The sequence below is a fragment of the Phalacrocorax carbo genome, chromosome 3 (genome assembly GCF_963921805.1).
Source record: "Phalacrocorax carbo chromosome 3, bPhaCar2.1, whole genome shotgun sequence".
In the NCBI taxonomy this organism is placed as follows: domain Eukaryota; kingdom Metazoa; phylum Chordata; class Aves; order Suliformes; family Phalacrocoracidae; genus Phalacrocorax; species Phalacrocorax carbo.
The window spans coordinates 60,062,056-60,082,568 of record NC_087515.1 but is presented as its reverse complement, the minus strand read 5'-3'; the positions used below and the strand labels follow the sequence as shown (position 1 = coordinate 60,082,568).

Here is a 20,513-nt window from a genome sequence, read left to right as displayed (position 1 = left end):
TTTTTATAAAAAGACTATTTCTTTCCTAATTTCCAGGATTCTAATTGCTATTTTGACTACTGCTGACCTTTGAACAGGCATTTTCATTTCAGTTGCAAGATCTCATTAATCACTAAATCTTGTCATTTCAGTGCCCATCGCTGTGTACGTAAAGCAAGAGTTGCCTTTTTCATACTATGTCCCCAGCCTGCATTACCATATTTAACTTGATGAAATTGCAGGGTGCCATCTAACAGTCAGTCCAGCAATGTCCTTTTGCAATCCTTCCTGGCTAGCCCTCAGTATCAACATCCTGAATAACTTAATACTGTCAACAAACTTTTTTGCCTCATTTTTCTACCCCTTTTCCACAGTACTTATGAATACACTGAAATGCACATTGAAATACATTCCCAGCACAAACCCTCACATAAGGTTCCATTATAAAAAAGACAATTTATTTCTACACATGAACTTTTCCCCCATGTCTCCTTCTAGCAGTCATCTATCAATGTAAGGATGCACTCTCCGTGGCAATTCAACTTCTTTTCAAACTTTTGGGAATGGATCTTCTCAACTACTTTTTGGAAATCCAGGTAACATCACCCAAGTGCTTGTTAATTTTCTCAAAGAACTCCCATAAATACATGGCATATTGCTTTCTTTCATAAAAGTCATACCAATTATTCCTCATTTTATATACACCTGTGTATAGTTTCAAACAAAAACAAAATCTGCTGCTTCTCATCACTTCCCACTGAGATATCTTTTCTGTTCCTATATTTGTTTAAAAAAAAAACGTGTCTTACGACTCAGTTTTTAATATCACATCCTAAAACAAGGATTTCTTCCATACCACCCTCTCCATTGCACTCAACCAGTATTATCTGGAAATAGATGGGAAATTGTCCTTACAGAGATTTTGAATGTGTTTGTTGGACAACGGAAGAAGTATCATTTCCTCATGCATCTCCTTCAAAAGTAACAGTTTCTAAACACAACAAGTTATGTAGATTCACTACCTAAATGTACATTTAAGTATCATATCCAAGAAAGGACCAGGCTGGCAAATAAAGCCAATTATAGTCACAATTTTGTATTTTCCTCTATCTGATGTAACAATGTCATGATTTGTACAGCAAAAAGCCATGGTGTTTAGAGCTAAGAAACCTGGTACAAGGCAATATTCCAGTGCACATAAAAATTTGGCTTAACAGCATTACTTCTGTTCCCTGTCCCCAACATCATTTTAAATAAACTAAGTCCCATTTCCAAACCTGGGGGGGGGGGGGGGGGGGGGGGGGGGGGGAAACAAACAAGGGCTTGCTCAAAGACTTAATGAGCAATACAAATTATTCATTGGGAATAGGGGAAAGGCAAAAGGTCAGACTGATACTATAGGCAATTTATTGAATTTCTGCTCTGGATTTTTCCTTTAATTCCGTTAAAAGTAGTAGTCTTCTGGAGAAGGATTCCTGAAAGTCTAGGAATTCATCAGCATATATCCAGGTTTGATTGTTCAGTAATGCAAACAGTATTTTTATCATTACAGCTGTAATTCTAAAAGTGCTTAAAAATTAATTCTATTGTAAATATCTGTAAAAAAGTTTATTATAAACAGCTGTAGTTTACAAGGCAATATACTACACAATGCTAAGCTACAGCCTGAAGTTTCTCAAGGGAAGACCAGGCAGCATGCATATGAACTGCATCCTCTGTGAATGGTCAGTCACTTACAGAGCAAGTTACTGCATCTCCAGGGAAGGCAATGGCATACTACGCTTCTACAAAGCCCAACACTTAATTCCAAGATCTTTCACCACGCTTATTCGACAGGCAAAACAGCCAGACAGCCGCTTCCCTACCAAAATTCTGAATAAAGATTAGAACAAAGTACTAACTGTATTAAAATACAGCTTCATAAGTAATATATCCTTTTTCATATCTCTGGCCACATCTTGCAAAGGCGAGAGAAAAGTGGCTAAGAAATAATTTTTCACATAAGACTATTTTTGCCCCTAGAAGGCTTGAACACTATTAACACTTTTGGTTGCGTGTGATCCAAAGGAAAGGATATCCATATAGATGAATATCTGTTACACTGTTACAGCAGCTAAGGGAATAAACAGTTTGATACTGATACTCCAGGACTCAGACCAATCTCTAAGTATGAGATTATGACCAGAAGCTGCATCAGGGATACCAATTACACAGATCTCTACTGAAATATTTTTACAGTTTTCTGCAGCTGCTACCAGGACGCAACACTAGCCAGACACTGTATATAAATGTCTGCAATTTTGATGTGCAAAAGATGAAGTAAATACTTAGAAATCGTATTACCATAACAAATTAGGTTATTTTTTTTCACATTTCAATAACATTAAAATAACATTAAAATAAATCAAATCCAATTGTATATACAGAAATAGTCACTGAATTGCTTACCAAATAATTATATCACCACACTGCAAAGAACAAGAAAAGAGTATTGTCAGTCATTGCTTTAAAAAAATGACAGAATCAACAGATTTCTATTATGTCGCATTTTACACACTCTCCTGAAATTTAATTGCTAGGAAAAGTTACGTAAGTAACATGAGCCCATCCCTCAGTGAACAGGATTTTTCCTTGATGCTGACTAGCATCTACCAGCGAGAACTGTTATTTAAACCCAATCAGCACCTTGTTGCTCTCTGCGCTGCACAAAAATGTCAAAACATATACTAAAGATGTGTATGTAGGATGACACAGAATGGCAGATGCTCCATTCTGCCTAAGGTATTTCAGTTTGGAGGGAAAACAATGAAAAGTTCTTTTCTTCCTGTGATCAACCAAGATGACGTGAGTTGCCAAAATCCAACATTAAAAACCAGCACAGAAGAGAGGGTTACAACTCAACAGCAACTGTCTTAATACAACTGTTTTCAAACACTTAAAGTGCATGACATGTGGTTTAAATTATCAAACATAATATCCTACTACTGTTGCATTTATTTGATTTATAAAATATTGAAAAGCAACCAAGAACATTCCCATGAAAAGCTTACTCCCTACACGTCAATTGTCTTATACACCACTCTTCACATATGTTTAAAGAGGACATCTGAATATTTATCCTGACTGTATAAGCAATTAAGTGAAGTAATTGCAAGGTAATATGGCAGTCCCTCATGCCCATCACGTTTCAGTGCATGAAGAAGTCAGGTGTTACTGTCACTGCCTTTGATCAGCCCTTCTCCTACCCCTTTCATTTTGAGGAAGCACAATTATGACTTTCAAATTCACTGAACCTGAACAATTTGAAATGGAATGACAAAATTCCATTTTAGTTTTCATATAATTGAGCCAAAAGGCATATTACAGCCTATTTAAAATTTCCTCTAAACCGTCTTCATTATTACTTTCAAAGAACGCTTCTAAGTTCTGTTGGTACAGTTCATTTTGTAGAAATAGACCATGAATGCAAAATGGGAATTTAAAGAAACCACCTTGATTCAACTCTAGTCTCCCGAATTGCACGCAACTAAGAAATAGATGTTTAGAAACAGATGTTTAGTCCAGAATAGCCTTTAGAACATAACTTCATTTGCTCCTAGCCCTTTACAAAGTCATAAAATACAATTCCCCTTTTTCTCTTCATAGTAACTTAGGATGTTTACTGCATGGGAACAAAAAGCTTAGAAAAAACTAAATGGACCACGTAAAATAGCTAGGCAAGGCTGAGCGCTTTACCAAAGCCCAAACTCCCAAAAACAGAAAGGAAAGATTGATCAAAAAGTTCAGCTGATCTTTTAAAGCATATCATGTAAGAAAACAAGGAATGTAACAGGTGTATTTCACTTTGTGCAATTTTCTCATCTTTCCTGCCATATGGCTAATTTCCATCATTACATTTTTATCATTGTTTTATAACTAATTCTAGATCACCAACAGGAATCTGTATCGGCTTCAACCACAATGTTAGTCTCTGTAGATTTTCAGAGGTGAGCTTGTGGGCTGCCCACCCTGGAGAAGTGCCCTTTGTTCTTGTTGCAACACACTGGTTTGGTAAAGTATGGCACAGCATGGAGTTAAACCCCTTGGAGAAGTCTAAATACAATCACACCTCTACAGTTCTGAGACGTGAAATACAGGGACAGATCCTAAATGTCACAAAAAAATTGAAGACACACATTTTCTCTACCGTTTTTAGGGCTCACAACAAAAGCTGCCCTGTCATATTGATTTCAAAATGTTTTCTCCTTAGATATTGTTTAAAATCCCCTGCTTTCACAATGAGACTTCATTATATAATTTTTTTTTAAAAAAAATCATGGTTTATACTGGGTTGGATTTCTCCAACCAATATATTTGTTATATAAATGTTTCTCCTCTCCTGTTAAGTGTTCCACTTCACATTTCTGAAAACTAAGAAGCAATGGCTACTACAGCATATCTGCTAACCACACTATGAAGATCAACATATTACCTGAAGCTGTAATTTAAGAGCAGATTCAGAGAATAATCTCTTCCTTTTCATGTGAACCAGCTTTGCTTTTTAATATGTAGAGGAGAATCAGTATTCTGAAGAACGTCAGTCTGATCAGATCTTTCCATAGGCTTCCAACAATCTGGTTAATACATTATAACCTCTTTGGACTTAACCTCTGGAAAATCCAAAGACATTTATAAGTATGATTATTTCTCTTTTTAAAACGGCAACCATACCAATATCAAAATATTAGAATCATATTTTTATCTGTTGTCCTAATTTCTAAATGATTTGTCAAGGGAGCTCCCTGAAGTCATGCCATGAGGCCAAGATTTTTAAACCAACAGTTTTCTAGTGAGCAGCATTCAATTGAACAGTATTTTGTACTTCTTTAAAGAAAAACAAGCTATAGAATAATAGGGATGGAAAGCAAAAGATGCATGTAATTAATTCTACTTCAGTTTTTGGAAGTAACTAACAAACACTGAAAACAGAAAACCAAAGAAAACAAAGGAAACCCTTACCACTCAACTCCCAATGAACAAATATTTGGAAACACTGAACCCTAGGCCAAACAACACAAGATGATGGATCTTCTGAAATACTTTGCCCAAAAATGCATGCTATTGCAATTATAAATTCCAATTCAAACATGTAAGACAGCTGTTCACTGCCTTGCATAAAACACCTTGTGCAGCTCTCATCAGTGTTTATAAAAGAATATTTACTCCAATCTCAAAACTATTGTTATGGACAGAACTTCAAAATAAACAAGCCCAAGGCTACCAAAACAGGTGTCTTCAATCTCTCAGCTGTTGCTACGCTACACTTCCTTACTGCTCAGCCACCATCCACCCAAACCACCATTCCTCACTATTACTTCCTCCTGGATCTCAGCTCTGCCCCTCCGCTTTTTCACACATTCTTTTGTTCCCAGTTACAGTGAGGGCACGAGAACACTCTCTGCCGACCCTCAAAAACATCACAGCAAACACAATAACAAAGGTGCCAAGCCTTACCTTCCACATATGTATTTTATTATATTAAACACATGCATTGTATTTCTGTATGTGAAAACATCAGAAAAATGCCCATCAGCTACCTGCTTGTGTAATCACAAAGCTAGGAGAAAAGATAGCAGTCCAGTATTACTCATCTGGAACTTAAAAACAAACCAACAGAGGGAAAAAAACCCAAACTCATACAATCAAAAAATGTACCCAGTAAACCCAGTAATGTACCCAGTACAAAGAAAATGATAGATTGTTGTATATCCATAGTTGCCACCTTTGTACAAATGGTAGCTCACTTGCCAAAAGTGTAACAGCACAAAGAACAGACTATTACAAGAAACACACATTTATGATGGGGATAAATCCGACAGACGGTGGCAATGCACTCATTTTCTCCTACTTCCTCCAAATTTTAACAATTTCTTTTTAAATTGTATTTTAAAAAATGTCCCCTTTTGGTCAGCACAACTGGCAAGGACAGGTGAAGACAAGAACTAGGTAGAACAGTAGCTGAAGATCCTCTTTTTCTCTTAAATAACACATATCCTGCAGCACAGAAGCAGCTGCTGAACAGGGTTAAAATTACCTAGCTGACTGCTGCTGCTGTCAGTGCTCCCAGAGTACTACTGCAGAAAGGTAGCTTCAAAGTAGAAAAAATAGAAGGAAAGAAATGCACATGCAATTCATGAACAGTTCTGAGGCAGGAACAGGACTAATTCTGTTTATTGAGTTCAAAGCCAAGCTCACTGAACTCTGGATACACACGTGAACAGACAATTACGCACCACTGTTCCAGGCCTCACAATGGAGTTAGACCAGTGGCTGCTGAGGCCAAGAACGCTGGCTCCAACCAAGGTTGAATCAGCCACTCAGGATAAATTTCTTGGTGGCTGTCTGGAGGTAGAATGATGGACCAATTTTAGAGACACAAAAAAGCTGGCCTTTTCCTAAGTGAAAAAAATCCTCATGAAAATAATCAAGTGCCTAGAGCATATTTTAAGACCTCCTTTATCAAATACTTTTGTTCTGAATTTTTTTTCCTGTGAGAAAGCCATTTGGATTACTAGACTCCACTTCTACAACTGCCACAGGAAAAGAGACTGCTGATAGCAAACTCAAATAAGGCTTGTTAAGATAATTTCAAGCACTCTGCCAAAGATTGTAGCCCTGGGCATGGTCTTAGTGAGTAGGTGAAAAATCAAAGGATTTGAAGTCATGAGAGTTCAGAAGTGCATTTGTTTTAAACTACAAAATGGTTCACTGTGCTCTAAGTGAGTAGCAAGTGTGATCGATACTCATAACTATCCAGTTACAACTCAAGAGTGTTAGCAGAATCCTGAGATCTACATTACCCTCCCAGGCTCATAGGGATCTAATCTAGACCTCAGTTTAAGAAGAAATTTGAAGTGTATATATCAAATGCAGAAAAATAATCAATGTCTGTCCTATACTACTTCACAAAAGAAATTAGGTCCTTGAGCAAGATATGCACAAAAAGCTGCCTAACACTTTGGGCCTTTAACACAGCCTTGCATGATCACATCTTTACAAGGCCAGAAGTCAAGATTCTGTGGCTGGCAGAAGTCTACAGTCAGATAAGTCTTAGAAAATGTGATATTATAACTCTAAATATTTACTCAGCACACATGGAGACATTTAATCAGGTGAACATCAATTTAATATTTACTGTATCTTGAAGAGAAAAGGGCTTTCTTTCCCCATGCCCTTTTAACAAAAAGCAAATAGCTGAGAGCCAGAAAAGTTCAACCCTTGCTGGGATGCAACAGAATAAAATATTTACATTTCACTGATACTGCTCTTAATGTTCCCGACAGCAAAAGGGGAATTAACAAATTCTTAGACATTTTGCTGTATCTTGAGGGAATTCATATAGTTTATAAAGATTCAGTGTTTCTTCTCCAAGGAGCACTATGGGATTGTAAAGCAAAATAAAACTGAAGACGTTTTTCACATCCATCCCAGAGGCCAAGAATGAAGAAGAGACAACTTTTCAGATGTGTATGTGTGTCCACATGCACACGCAAATATCACTAACTTTTTTCTTCTGAAAACTAAGAACAGAGGCAAACCAAAAGCTTCCATCCCAATTCACTACAACAGAATTTACAAGTATCTGACCACAAACGTGGTATCAGATAAACAAAAAAGAAGAAAGCTTTAAACACATCATAGCTGCACAATCCTTCAACAGAGGATATGAAAGAAGGTTGCACGTTTTACGACTCGTAAAACATTAGTAAGAGAAAAGGAAACAGACACAAGTTTTCTCAGCAGCTAGGAAAAGCTCTGCAGATGTTCCAGGTGCCTCACCCAACGTGAGACATGCAGCAGAATCTAAGAAAAATATCTCGCCAGGTAGTAGCTTACATGTCCTTTCGCTGTTCCTCATACATAACTGCTAGTATCACTACTTGCATTAATCAAATCCCTGGCTCTCTATTTCAAAAAGCATAATTATTTTTCACTCTCACCAGCTATTTGGCATCAACCTCTGTTTAGCATCTTAATGAGGTGTACTATTTAGCTTTTTTCCAGCATCAACTGGCATTCTTTCACGAAAAAGACACCTCGGTGACTTAGAATATGCCATATAAATAAAGCAGTCTAAAACAGTCTGTTTACTCTTCTGTACTTTTGTAAACCTCTACGCCAATGCTCAGTAATTAAGATGTCATTTTCAAGAGTCACATTTCTGAAATGTAGTTGGCTGAACTGTTTCCCACTGCCACTTAAAACATACCTTCTAAAGAAACATCGCAATAAAGGTGACCAGACAGCAAAGTGCAAATACAGCATACAGACAACAGCATTGCCAACACAGCATACAGACAACAGCATTGCCAACAAAGGTCAGTGACTTATGTGCCTACCAGTGACAAATTTCCTAAGAACCAGTTAACCCAAAAGTAGCAACAATAACTTCATGTATCGCTGATCATCTTATGTGGCTCTCACGAGTATTCTGCACACCAAAAGCTCACTGTGACTCTACTTTATCATGAGCTACGTGAGGACAACCATTTTCATTGCTGGTGACAGATGAACCTCAGCCTTGCAAAGCTGTGGAAGTTTTAATTGTAACTCTCACTCCCTAGAAGACATTTATCTTAAACAAGACAAAATGCTTAGGAACCCACATCACCACCAGCAAACTGTAATCACTACCTTAATATTACAGCGCTTTATGTGTGCCCTCATCTTGAAACATATTAAGATGGAGCATATTCCACACAGAATCATCACATTGTTTGGGTTGGAAGGGACCTTAAAGATCACCTAGTTCCAACCACCCTGCCATGAGCAGGGACATCTTTCACCAGACCAGGTTTCTCAAAGCCCCATCCACCTGGCCTTGAACACTGTCAGGGTAGGGGCATCCACAGCTTCTCTGAGCAACCTGTTCCAGTGCCTCACCACCCTCAGAGTGAACTTCTTCCTTATGTCTAATCTAAATCTACCCTCTTTCAGTTTAAAGCCATTATCCCATGTCCTGTCACTACAGGCCTTTGTAAAAAGTCCTTCTCCAGCTTTCTTGCAGGCCCCCTTCAGGTACTGGAAGGCTGCTGTAAGGTCTGCCCAGCGCCTTCTCCAGGCTGAACAACCCCAGCTCTCTCAGCCTGTCTTCACAGGAGGGGTGCTCCAGCCCTTGGAACATCTCCATGATGACACTGAGTTTTCCATTCAATTCCCTTGTACATTAAAAGATCAGCACCCAATCGTATAGAGAAGAGGAATTAAACTTTTGTACAAACCATACTCAAATGAACACAGCATTTCTGAAAAGAATCAGAAAGCACATGACTTTCTTGTTCCTGGGCTTCAAGGAAGAAGCTCTGCCTTGTTCTTTTCTTCTCTTTTTTTAAAATATACAATTGCCCTTTTCACAATTGCCTCTCCAATATCGTAATACATTGTGTTGCCTGATAAATACAAAAATTATAATTTTTCCACCACATTTCAGCTCAAATTAGTAGCACTGGATGCTAACTATTGTTCACCAGACTCAACAATGTAAATTCTACTAGACCTGTTTTCAGATTGTTTTAAGCTATCAAACTGCCCTAAGTAGGTTTTACCACTACTAACCTTCTAAATGGCTATAGTTCAAAACTTCAGGTGCCAGTCTCAGTAACTTATAAAGTACAAGAAATTTTCAATGCTTTGACCAAAGCATGCACAGCTTATGCATGAGATTTTTTTAAAAAATAAAGAGCATGCAAAAAAACCCCACCACTAAGGGCATCATCATGGACAGTTCATGCATGAGGATGTGTGTGCCTGTATGTGACTAAAGATATTGAGAAACTTTAAATGAATGAAATGCTATGTTTAATTGAAATAAATCAGTGAATTACTATTGCAGTTTTTGAAGAAATAAGCATCTAAACTGAATTTGCCCTTTGAAATTACATTATTTACGGTTTAAGATGCCTGTTCTTCAATACTTAAAGATGCAGTTACCATGACTAAACAAAGTATTACTTCAAATACCCAGTTTATGTTGTATTTAAAACTAATTCATGAACTCAACTTCCCCTAAAATAAATTCTAGTCCTCTGAATATTCACTTGTCTGTGAAACTATTTACGTTTATTCTACAGGTTTGTATCAATTTAAAAAATATGTTTCAGAATTAAAGCATCCATCCGTCTCCTTTCACACTTGTCTGCATACATTCTCCACATCATAAAATGAAAAATAATCTGGAAATACAAAGCTTGCCACTGCAACAAGGACAAGCACTGCAAGAAAACTCTGTGGAGTACAGCACCCAAAACCAACTTCAGGTACAGCACCTGAAATCAATGTGAGAATGGCTAGATTTGAAGCCGACGGCAAGACTAACACTGAACTGACTATATAACAAATACTGACTTTTTATTATGTAGGTCTGCAATTAAACCGTTACCATCTGAGTGATGGAACTGTGATGATACACATGCTTGCCTCTACTCCTTTTCAACAACACACATTTTATAAAACATATAAAGAGTGTGAAACATTTGTCATTTTCTTCTGTCAAGACCTGTTCTTGACTTTGATGTTGCACTTTTCAGAAAAACCTCAGGGCCTGAAATGAGACCTGGAGGTAAAATGATTCTGCAATGGTTAGCCTTATGATCTCAACTGTAGCAAATGATAAACTGTGTGGTATAAAATACTGCCAGTTACCTCAACAGTATACTAAGTCAGTTGTACAATATTGTGTTTTTCAGTTGCCATGCAGTTTTAATGAAACAGTAAAGCATCAACCATTAAATGAAAACAATACCAAGCATGTTTTATTTATGAGTGTGATTATTTCTCATCTTTAAATTTATCTTTAAATATTTTAAATGTTAGGGCTAATTTTATATATATGATTAGGTATAGACTGACAATGCTGCATATCATCACTAGACCTGGAACAGTTTTCTGCAATAGCCAGCATTATTTCCCATAGTCAGAGTTCAAATAAACTTGAGCTATTTCTTTCTAATCAAATCAATGGCAAGCCTACATTTATCACTTCCATTTCTGATTGTCATGTAGAATAGCTATAATACAAGATATTGCTCAGCTCACACACACATTTGGAGTAAACTATACTACCTAGATGGACAGCTGCCTTTATTTTAGCTTCATTGCAAAATCCAAACATAACTCCTTCCTTTAAAAAAACAAACAAAAAAAAACCCCGAGCCCAGAAGTACCCAACCTGCAGACTTACTTCAGTGTTTAAATGTATTTGGAATGTTCTTTCTAAAGTGTCATCTGGATTTCACCAGTAACTTACATAAACTGTCATAAGGTTATTAACTCAATGCAAACTGCGTAAGAGAAAGCATGGTTAAAGTTCTTCTACAATTTAGTCTATCCCATCTGCTGCTAAATTTAATTTACATCTACTTTAAGCCAAAAATCTCTATAACAGAACTCTGACATCATTTCTGGAGTACAACGTGACCTTAAAACATAATATAAACAAAGAAAAGGATTTTTAGAAGCGAAGTGCAAATATTTTTTAAGTTGATCAAGAGCATTTAGATACTGCACAAACTCCAATATATGGATTCATACATACTTCAGCTACTTTAAATATTTATTAATCACTTCACAGTTCTAAAATGCAAAGTCAGTTAGACCAGACACAATGATGGAACATTAAGTTAAAGTCAAGTTCTGCACTGGCTACAGAGGTGTTAAGAGCGGCTAGCAATGACATTCAGGATTCCCCAAACATAGCAAGTTTTGGACCATTTACTTCCAGGATCAGGGGTTTAGCCATAGCATCTTTAAAATGCTTTGGCTATCTGTGCAGCCCAGCATTCAAATACAGAAACATAGGTTAAAACAAAACTGAAAGAGAAGTCAAAAACAAGTCTATTCATAGGTGCTGTCTATTAATACCATAAGAGATAAGTTGGTTAAAATGTCATTGCCTGAGGTTCTACATTTTCTTTCCTGATAACCCATAGCCTGCTGGTTTTCAAGCATTTAGAAGATTTAAGGCATATTCTAAAGCTCTCCTCTTCCATGCAGTTCTCTCCTTCAGTCTTCAGAATTAATTATTTTTACGGTACTTATACCTGAGGGCTCAGCATGTCAGCCAGAAGTTGTTTTTCGATATGAAAGTAAAGACTTCTGCTCACACTAGTAGGTACGTATGAGAAAAAAGGTTCTAACCTACTTAAGTTCTTCTGTTCTTGTGACTACACTCTTCCTTTTCTCCACTTAACAATGTAGCACATAAACCAATCAAAAAATAAAATGGGGGGAAAATATAGTTTGTAGTATTTATTTTTCTTCTAGTGGCCACAAAGTGATTTCTTCCACTTAAGAATTCAAAATGCACACAGTGCAACACCTAGAATCGCACATCAGTTACAGCTGTTCAACTGCTCCCGAGTTATCAGAAAGTACCTGCCCATTTAAAAAACCTATCTTACTTGTGGCTTGTAGAAACACCATGGTTGGCACATGGTTCCACTACAAATCAAATTAACATTTTAAAAACCCAAACCAACACAGTATTACTTAACATCATTAAAACGGTACTACATCCCCAATGTGGGTAGCGAGAGGGCAACGCGGAGCACCAGCATGTAAGCAGTCTGTAGAAGCATACGTTGTAACCAGAGCTGATACTTTCTACAGTTAATATAAACAAAAATCTATTCTTTAAGATGTACGCCTTCCTATACAGAAAACACGTGTTTATTTCCCTTGTTCTTTCAGTAGCTTCAAAATACAAGCGATAGGAACTCTTGCAATAAAAAGGAACAAAGCAGAGTTGCCACAAGAACTATCTTGCAATAAACATTAACAGCCGGCACAAAAAAGAAGCCGGACGCCGTACCAATACCTGAGCCTGCACACGCGTGTGTGTGGGTGCTGTATCCCACCCTCAGCACCGTGCTTTGGTGCAGCACCTGAGCACGCAGCGAACGCCTGCTTCCATCCTGACCACAGCGGATATACTGCTCTCAAACACGGAGCCAAGCCTCCAGGCCTTTGTGTTCCCGTCCCCAGATTTAAAAAAAATACCCCCACGAGGCGTTAAAGCGCGCCGTGGCGGGGCGCGGGCTCGCATTTAGCGCGGAGGAGAGGGCGGCCGAGAGGGGTGGGGAAGAGCCCCGGCCCGGCGACCCCCGAGGCTCCCGCGCAGCCTCCTCCGGCTCCTGCCCGAAGTTGGCCGGGCATCACCGGCCCCGCCGCAGGCCGGAGGCCTCCCCTCGCTCCCTCAGCCCCGCCGCCCGGTCTGTTCTTCTCCGCTCCGTCCCCCCCACAGCCTCACGGCGGGAGGAGTGCTTGTGCTGGGGCCGGGGGGGCTGGGCCCTCGATTACCCTCCTCCCCCCCCACTTCCTAGGGACGGTGACAACGGCCCGCTCCCGCCGGTACCGGGAGAAGCCCCCGGACCCGCCTGCGGGAGCGCTCCCCTCTCCCCGACACCCCCCATCCCGCGCCGGGCCCCCCCTCCCCGGTTCCCGCCCCCTCCCCGCGGCGAGGCGCGCGCAGCGGGAGGGGGCAGGGAAGGCGCCGGGCCCCGGGGCCCCGCCCGCTCCCCGACCCCAAGCGGGAAGGAGCGGGGGGGGGGGGGGGGGGGGGGGGGGGTTACACACCTCGCTATTAAAAGCTTTCACGGCCTCCATGTCGCGGCGGAGGCGGGAGCCGGACGGCTTCTCTCCGCTGATGGCGGCCGGGCCGCGGCCGGGAGAGGGGCTAGGCTCGGTCTGGTGTGTGCGCGCGCGCCTCGCTCAGGGGCCGCCGGGCCTCCTCGCCATGGCGGGTGGCGCAGGGGGCGGGCGCGGAGGGACGCGGGCCCCGCTCGTTTCCGTCTCCTCCCGGCAGCGCGCGGCCTCCTCGCCCCACTTCCCCGCCCGGCGGCGCCGACGTCCCCTCCCCCGCTCGGCGGCTCCGCCGGGCCGCGCCGGCAGGAGATGGAGGAACAACGCGCGGCGGCTGCGGCGCGGGAGCCAATATGGCGGACACGCGGCGGCTCCTCGCCGCGCAGCTCCGACGGCGACGCAGGCGGCGACAGCGCCCCCTGCCGGCCAGCGCCAGCACGCCCGACGGGCCGCACCGCCCCACAGAGGCGCTGCCGGCATGGCGGCGCGGCCCGCCTCGCCCCCGCCCCCGCCCCCTCCTCCGCGCCCGCCCTGGCGCCCCCGGCCCGGCGTGAAGCGAGGGGTTACGGGAACAAGATGTTAAACGCCGCGGTGTTTCGTCACCGGGGACAAATCCAGGAGTTTTCGCCGTTTCCAGCTGAAGGCCTGATCCCCAGGGGAAGGCGGCCCCGTCTGTCCCCTCACACCTTGCCCGCGGAGCCCTCACCTCCCAGCAAGGCCCGCCCGGGGAACCGGGGACAGCACGCCGGCTGGTGGTACAACGGGAAAAACAATCAGCGGGATATAGAAAGGCAAAAAAGTCCTAATAAAAAAAAAAAAAACAAAACCACACGCAATTAGGAGTGTTATTTATCAAGAGGAAAGGAGAAACAACAAAATTGTAATGCAAATCAATCGCCAGTCCCAGTGCATCTATTACATAAATATTATAACTTGAAAATCTGACACTAAAAAGGCTCCAAACTCAGCACTAGGCTTGAAGGCATTGCTGTTTCATTACCCAGGGCATGTTCCCAGGTTAAGTTTCTGACAGGGTGTGCTTCCCTGTGAGGAGTGGTGCTGCCTGCATCCCTCGCCACCATGCCAGCCCTGCAGAGCATCTGCCTCCCCCTGAAGCACAAAAAACTCAGCTGAGAAATCTCAGCAGTAGCAGCTGTATCAAGCAGCAGGACTTGCTTCCAGGGCATGGATTTTTGTTCCCTCAAATACAAAGGCACCATGTGACTCACCTTCATCAGGGAGAGCCTCAAGGAGCTCAAAAGCATTGAGGAAGAAACCTTAGATTTGTCTTTAGCTCCTGTTTTCCCAGAGCTCCATCATGTTCTTTGGACTCTACCAACACAGCAGAGCTATGACAGTGTGAATTAGGCTCTGATCTGGAGAGCGTTTCATTATTTTCCAGACAAGAGTCTAGGCCATGCTCTGGCTAGACTCTGCCCTCCTGCACTCACAAGCATCCCTCAGACCTGAGCCATGAGGGCTCTTCATGGACAGCGAATGCTCCTGTTACAGGCCAGGACCAGGGACTCTCAAACCAAAGCATGCTTTACTTGACAAAGAAGGCAACTTACAGATTAAGACAAGACCAGCATTTGAGGCAGACCTGGAGTCCCACAGCTCCATCTTACAGACACACAAGAGAGATTAACTGTTGTTACAGATAAAATTGGAAGCTTTTCCCCTCCAACAGGCTTACTTAGATGAAATCCCCATGTCTAGCAATCACTGTTGTTGCAGTATCAGGCCACCAAGAGGATCAGGAGGCTAGAGCAAATGCTCTGTTAAGAGAGGATGAGAGGGCTGGGTCTGTTCAGACTGGGAAAAAAAAAAAAAAAGATGACCATGGGGTAGGGAGGGCACCCAGTAGCAGCCAATACCTGTGAAGTAAAATGGCTGATTAAAGCTCCTTAACATTTTTTATCATTCTGAAACAATTGGGTAAGGCACTTTAATAGAGGTACACAACAGGAGGTCAAGAGGCAGGGGTCAAATTAAAGTAGGGGAGGTTCTGACACAATCAAAGCAAAACGTTTTACATCAGGAAGAGGGCCAAGTGCTGTAACAGGCTCCCCAGAGAAGCTGTGTAGTCTCCATCCCTTTCCAAGGTTCCATGGGATAGACCTTGGTAATCCACTCAGAGCTCACAGCTGACCCTGCTCTGAGGCTGACGTTGGACTAGAGAGATCCTGAGGTCCCTTCCACGCTGAGTAACACTGTTACTCTATGCACTGCCTAGCTCAGGCCAACCTTCTGGCAACTTTGTGCCACAACCTGTCCTGCTTCACAGACGATTTAAGAGAAGCACATTATGCTTACCGGGAGGACAAGGCCTCTGTTCCCCTTTCATTCTTTTCCTGTGGGGAATTAAGACTAAATACAGTGTGAAGAGGCAACTCTGTTCAAGTTATTGTGGAGGCTTTACATGGGATTCATTGTATTAAAAGAGTAACTGGTCAAACTATTGGCTTTGTACTCCTTTGGAAAACTTACCGAAGTACTACAGTTACAAACAATCCTCCAGGATCTAGTAGCTTTCCTTGTAGGTGAAAGTGAAGCAAGTCTAGTTTTCCTTATTAAAATGGATGAATACCACACTGCACAAGGAAAAAGCTTTGCACAAACTATTTTGAAATTGGCCTCGAAGTGACCACAAAACTCCCATGCAGTTACTTTTCCAGAATATTTATTCCAGAGCATAAGTTATTAATTCTTCTCCTTCCTTCACTGGAATAAAAGAGAAACCAGAGAAGGAGGGGTAGGATTTACACTTAGAGATGTATGGACAAAGCCTTGACCTCAAAAACACAGAGCCTGAATTTGAAACTCCCCCCGTGTTGAGCCTGTTTGCTGTAGGTCTGCAATAAACATTTAAACAAATATATTTATCACTTAAAGAGTTCAGGTTACAAAGCCTTTTAACAACCCTGTATTTAATTCCAGCAGTATTAAAAAAAAAAAGGCATAGGAGCACAGTACATCCCTGATCTCATAAGGACCTAGCTATCATCCAAGAATAAGAAATAGGCTACAGAATAAACACTGTAATACGTCTCTGATTGATAACTAAATGTTCCAAATTAAGCAAGCATACAAATGAAGTCATACCAAAACAGTAGTAGTGCAGAAACACTGGCTCATTCTGGGGCAGGGCAACCTTGCCCCACAAGACTGTCTAATTCAATGACTTGCACTATTACTCATACCAAAGCTGGGACATTCCTCATTGTGTTGTGGAGCAGAATGAACACAAGCTTTCTGTGGTTCCAATGCTCTGCACAACTGCCAAAACTCATACTGGAAACTTCAATTTTGCAAATAAGATCCCACTTGCTTTCCAACATGTCAATGAATTATATGCGGGATTTGCAATGATGGGGCACACCTCCTGCATGGATGCAAACACCTAGCTTTGCAATTCTGGGAGAAAAGCAAGACTGAATAAATCTTTAATCTGCTGTTCAGTGATTTTTTTTTCCCCATAAGAGAATGTAAAATAGGTATGCCTGCCTTTTTCCTGCTTCTGACAAGTCCAAATATAGACTCAATAGATCAAACAAGTGTCATACTGGTATATGCCCTCAAGAAATCCTCCATCCAAGTGAGCAATTCCCTGTTTCCTCTCAGAAGAAACCACACACAAGTGTTAGTTTCAAAATTACATGGAAGTGTCAGTGTATTTGTAACCACATGTTGCTTGTGATAGCCTGAAACCTGGAAACCCCAGTTAGTTTACTACACAGTTCCTTCTGGTCAAGCTTGACTTACTCTGAATATCTTGCACTTGTCCTAGCACAATGGTGTCAGACTCTCTCAGCAAAACACCACAGAAAACACCTGAAAACTATTTTGTTGGAAAAACAAAGGCAAATGAGGCTTTAATTTACAGGCCAGCTTCTCTTCTCAGATGCACAGTCTAAAAGTCTGGGGTTGTTTCAGAGGGAGCTGGTTTTATCAGGAAGAAACAGAAGAGAGAGACTTGGAAATTACCTTCAAGTAACTTTTCTCAGACTTTCTTGTAGGAGGTCTGGATACCCTGATGCAAGTGTGCTGGCAATACCAGTCACACTTACTGCGGCATTACCAACATCACTAAAATAAGCTCAGACAGGAAGCATTTCCTAATGCTTTATTCTGTATGGGGTTTAGTCTTTAAGTATGAACTTTGTGCCATTCTGTTTCTGATTATAGCATAGTTACAAGGTAGAGTGACTGTTGTTTCTTATAGTTGCATAGTCAACATTTAGTTGTGCTCCTAACAAGACAGTTCTTTGAAAATAAAGGTCAGACAATGATTTTGCAGCAGCAATTATAGCATGCTTATCTCATTTTAATGTAACAACAGAACTACAAGGATCCTTATGATCTCAGCTTGCAAATACTGTAAGAGACCAAAAAAATGTTTTATAGCCAATTCTAATGACAAGCATATCCATTTTTTGCTTGAGGAAAGCTCAAGCTAAACCAAATTATAAATAGTTATTCAGTAGATCTATACAAAAATATATATATGTACTGAAATCTTCCTGAAGAATTAAATTCCAGCACTAAAAATTAAAACTTTCAAAAATATACTTTAGTATTTCAAGGAAAATTCAAGGAGGATAAATTGTTACATTTCAGACACTATAAACAGCAAAAAGATAGCTTATTTAGGGTGGTGCTGTTTGTAGAGCAACAAGCAAACCTAGGGTCAAAAAGCCTGAAGTGAGAACATCAGAGATGATGGACTGAGAATACTTATTAATTAAAAAAAAAAAAAAAAAGGGCAGCGTTTACCAGCTGGCTGATGTTCCTTTTGACGTACAGGCTGACAGCAAGGAGAGCAGACCCTGACCAGCAATTTGGATCACTCCTTTACATTGCTACTTTATCTTGCCTGTACATGCCAAATCTCCAATTTGCAACGATAAGGCTGTGAAACCAGACTTCTTTTTCCCAGTCTAAGACAACCTTATTACAGAACATAACAAAAGTGAGCACAATACACTAGGAGTCATTTCCATCATTTCTCTTTACTGTATCTAGCATATAACGTAGGAAAATGAGAAAATTTTGTCCAAGTTTTTATTTGCTTCAAGCTTAACAAATGAGACCTAGACTATCACATTCATTATCTTAAAAAAGTAGACATAGAAATAAACATGAAAAAATTTTAGCCAATGTTTAAGATCACTTTTTCTATCAAAAGTAAGAATGCAAGATACCACAATCAAGAAAATAAAATCAGTAGACAGATTCCCTGGGCATAGGTCTTTGCCACAGGTATACATGGAACCAGACAAGTTTTTCTGCAGTGTTTGGTCCAGACCAACCACATGCATCTGTGTTCTGATAGCTACCAAAGTCACAATCTGTAGAAGATCAGAAATGAAGGAATGGCCAAGGTTTATTTCACACTGATTAAACCTGACTGTCTGCAATGCCTAATCGACTACTGACAAAAAAACATTTGACGAAGAAAGTTCTCAGAGATTACATGCACCGCCTTCTCACAGTGACTGTTTTTTTCTCTTGTTCACCTGTTAAGTTCTGAAATTGGAAGAATCAGGCTTCTTTTCTGGCAAGTTATGGCCTCATTACAGTCATATCTATTGCACTTTTTCCTAAAAAGATGAATTCTTATACTTTCCATTACTTTTCAGCAAACAGTAATTCTAGTTAGCAAAGTAAATGATTTCTTTTTCCTTACTGCCTCTGTTAGATCTTGGACAGTCAGGCTCATCTCGTTAGCAATTCACACAGCAACAGGAAAGACACCAGAAGTCCATGGTGCCAGAAACTATACAGAAAATCTGTTTTCTTCCCAAAAACATGCTTGTGCTTTACAAAAGAACAGGTTAATCTGAAAGCCTTACACTGGAAAAGTTAAATGGGAACACGCAGAACAAGGATGATTACATTTATGCACGCAAGGTGTTGGCCAGCAAGAAAGTCTGAGGAATTTTAAATAGCCATCACCTTACCTCAGGTGATAAGGTAATCCTGTGGGGGGGGAGGGGGGAGGAAATCACTGGATACTTACAACTTCTGCAGAAGATTACACAGCTGTGCTTTCTTTATCCTTTTATATTCCCATTCCAATGTGTTTACTGAAAACACATACAAGAATGACAGTATTTGCTATTTACACTATTAGCTGTGTTTTGAAATAGTACATGTTCCTGGCATGGCAGTTAGCTTTTTGTGTCAACACTCAGATTTCTCTCCAGATGCCCTAATAAAAACTACCTAATGCAATTAAAGGGTATATGGTTGGGATAAAACAAGCAAAAAAAGGGACCCCTGAGTGTAATGCTCAAGTCCTGCATGAGGAAACAGTCATCCTTCTTGAATGTTATTAGACAACACTATCAGTATGCTTTGAGTAAGACACTAGTACATGCTTGCTAGTTTTCGCCATTGGTTAGACCATCTGACTAATCCCTTTCTTCCTCCTCCAGGAATAAGACTTACCTGTCCAAGCTCACAAAGAGGCTACAAACATTTAATAAAGAAAATTGCACAGCAGATATTTAAAAAAAACTAAGAGAACACACAGTATGCAGGTGAACCAGGTATCCTCCTCTTTTGAAAGTGTAGGCAGAAGGCAGTAAGCAGAATCCCTGATGTAGCAGATGATACTATGGCACACATGGAGCTTGACAGGAAGAAATACTTACCTCCAGCATGTGCAGAATCCTTTGTCCACTAGTCAAGTGGTTAATAATGTCTAAAAATACCTCTTAATCCTTTACCTATCCAAAAGATTCAAGAGTCTACAGACACACCCTCCCACTTCTCTAGCACTGTGTGGCTCTGCAAAACACCACCTGAACTGTAGCACAGTCAGTGCTCAGTCAGAGCTACTAACCTCAGCTGGGTTGAGCTGACACGCACACAGTTATTCAGGTGTGCCAGCACTGCACTTCCCAAACTCT

General features: G+C 40.9%; 1 protein-coding gene across 4 annotated transcripts in view; it reads right to left on the bottom strand.

The window, feature by feature from the left end:
* SCAF8 (SR-related CTD associated factor 8) overlaps window positions 1-13,997 on the bottom strand; it is a 167,276-nt gene extending 153,279 nt beyond the window's left edge. For all 4 annotated transcript variants that reach the window (XM_064447070.1, XM_064447069.1, XM_064447068.1 and 1 more), the window contains exon 1: window positions 13,591-13,997. In XM_064447070.1, the coding sequence (XP_064303140.1) occupies window positions 13,591-13,620 (30 nt within the window). In that variant the 5' untranslated portion in view covers window positions 13,621-13,997. The remainder of the gene's footprint in view (window positions 1-13,590) is intronic.
* Window positions 13,998-20,513: the final 6,516 nt, after the last annotated feature.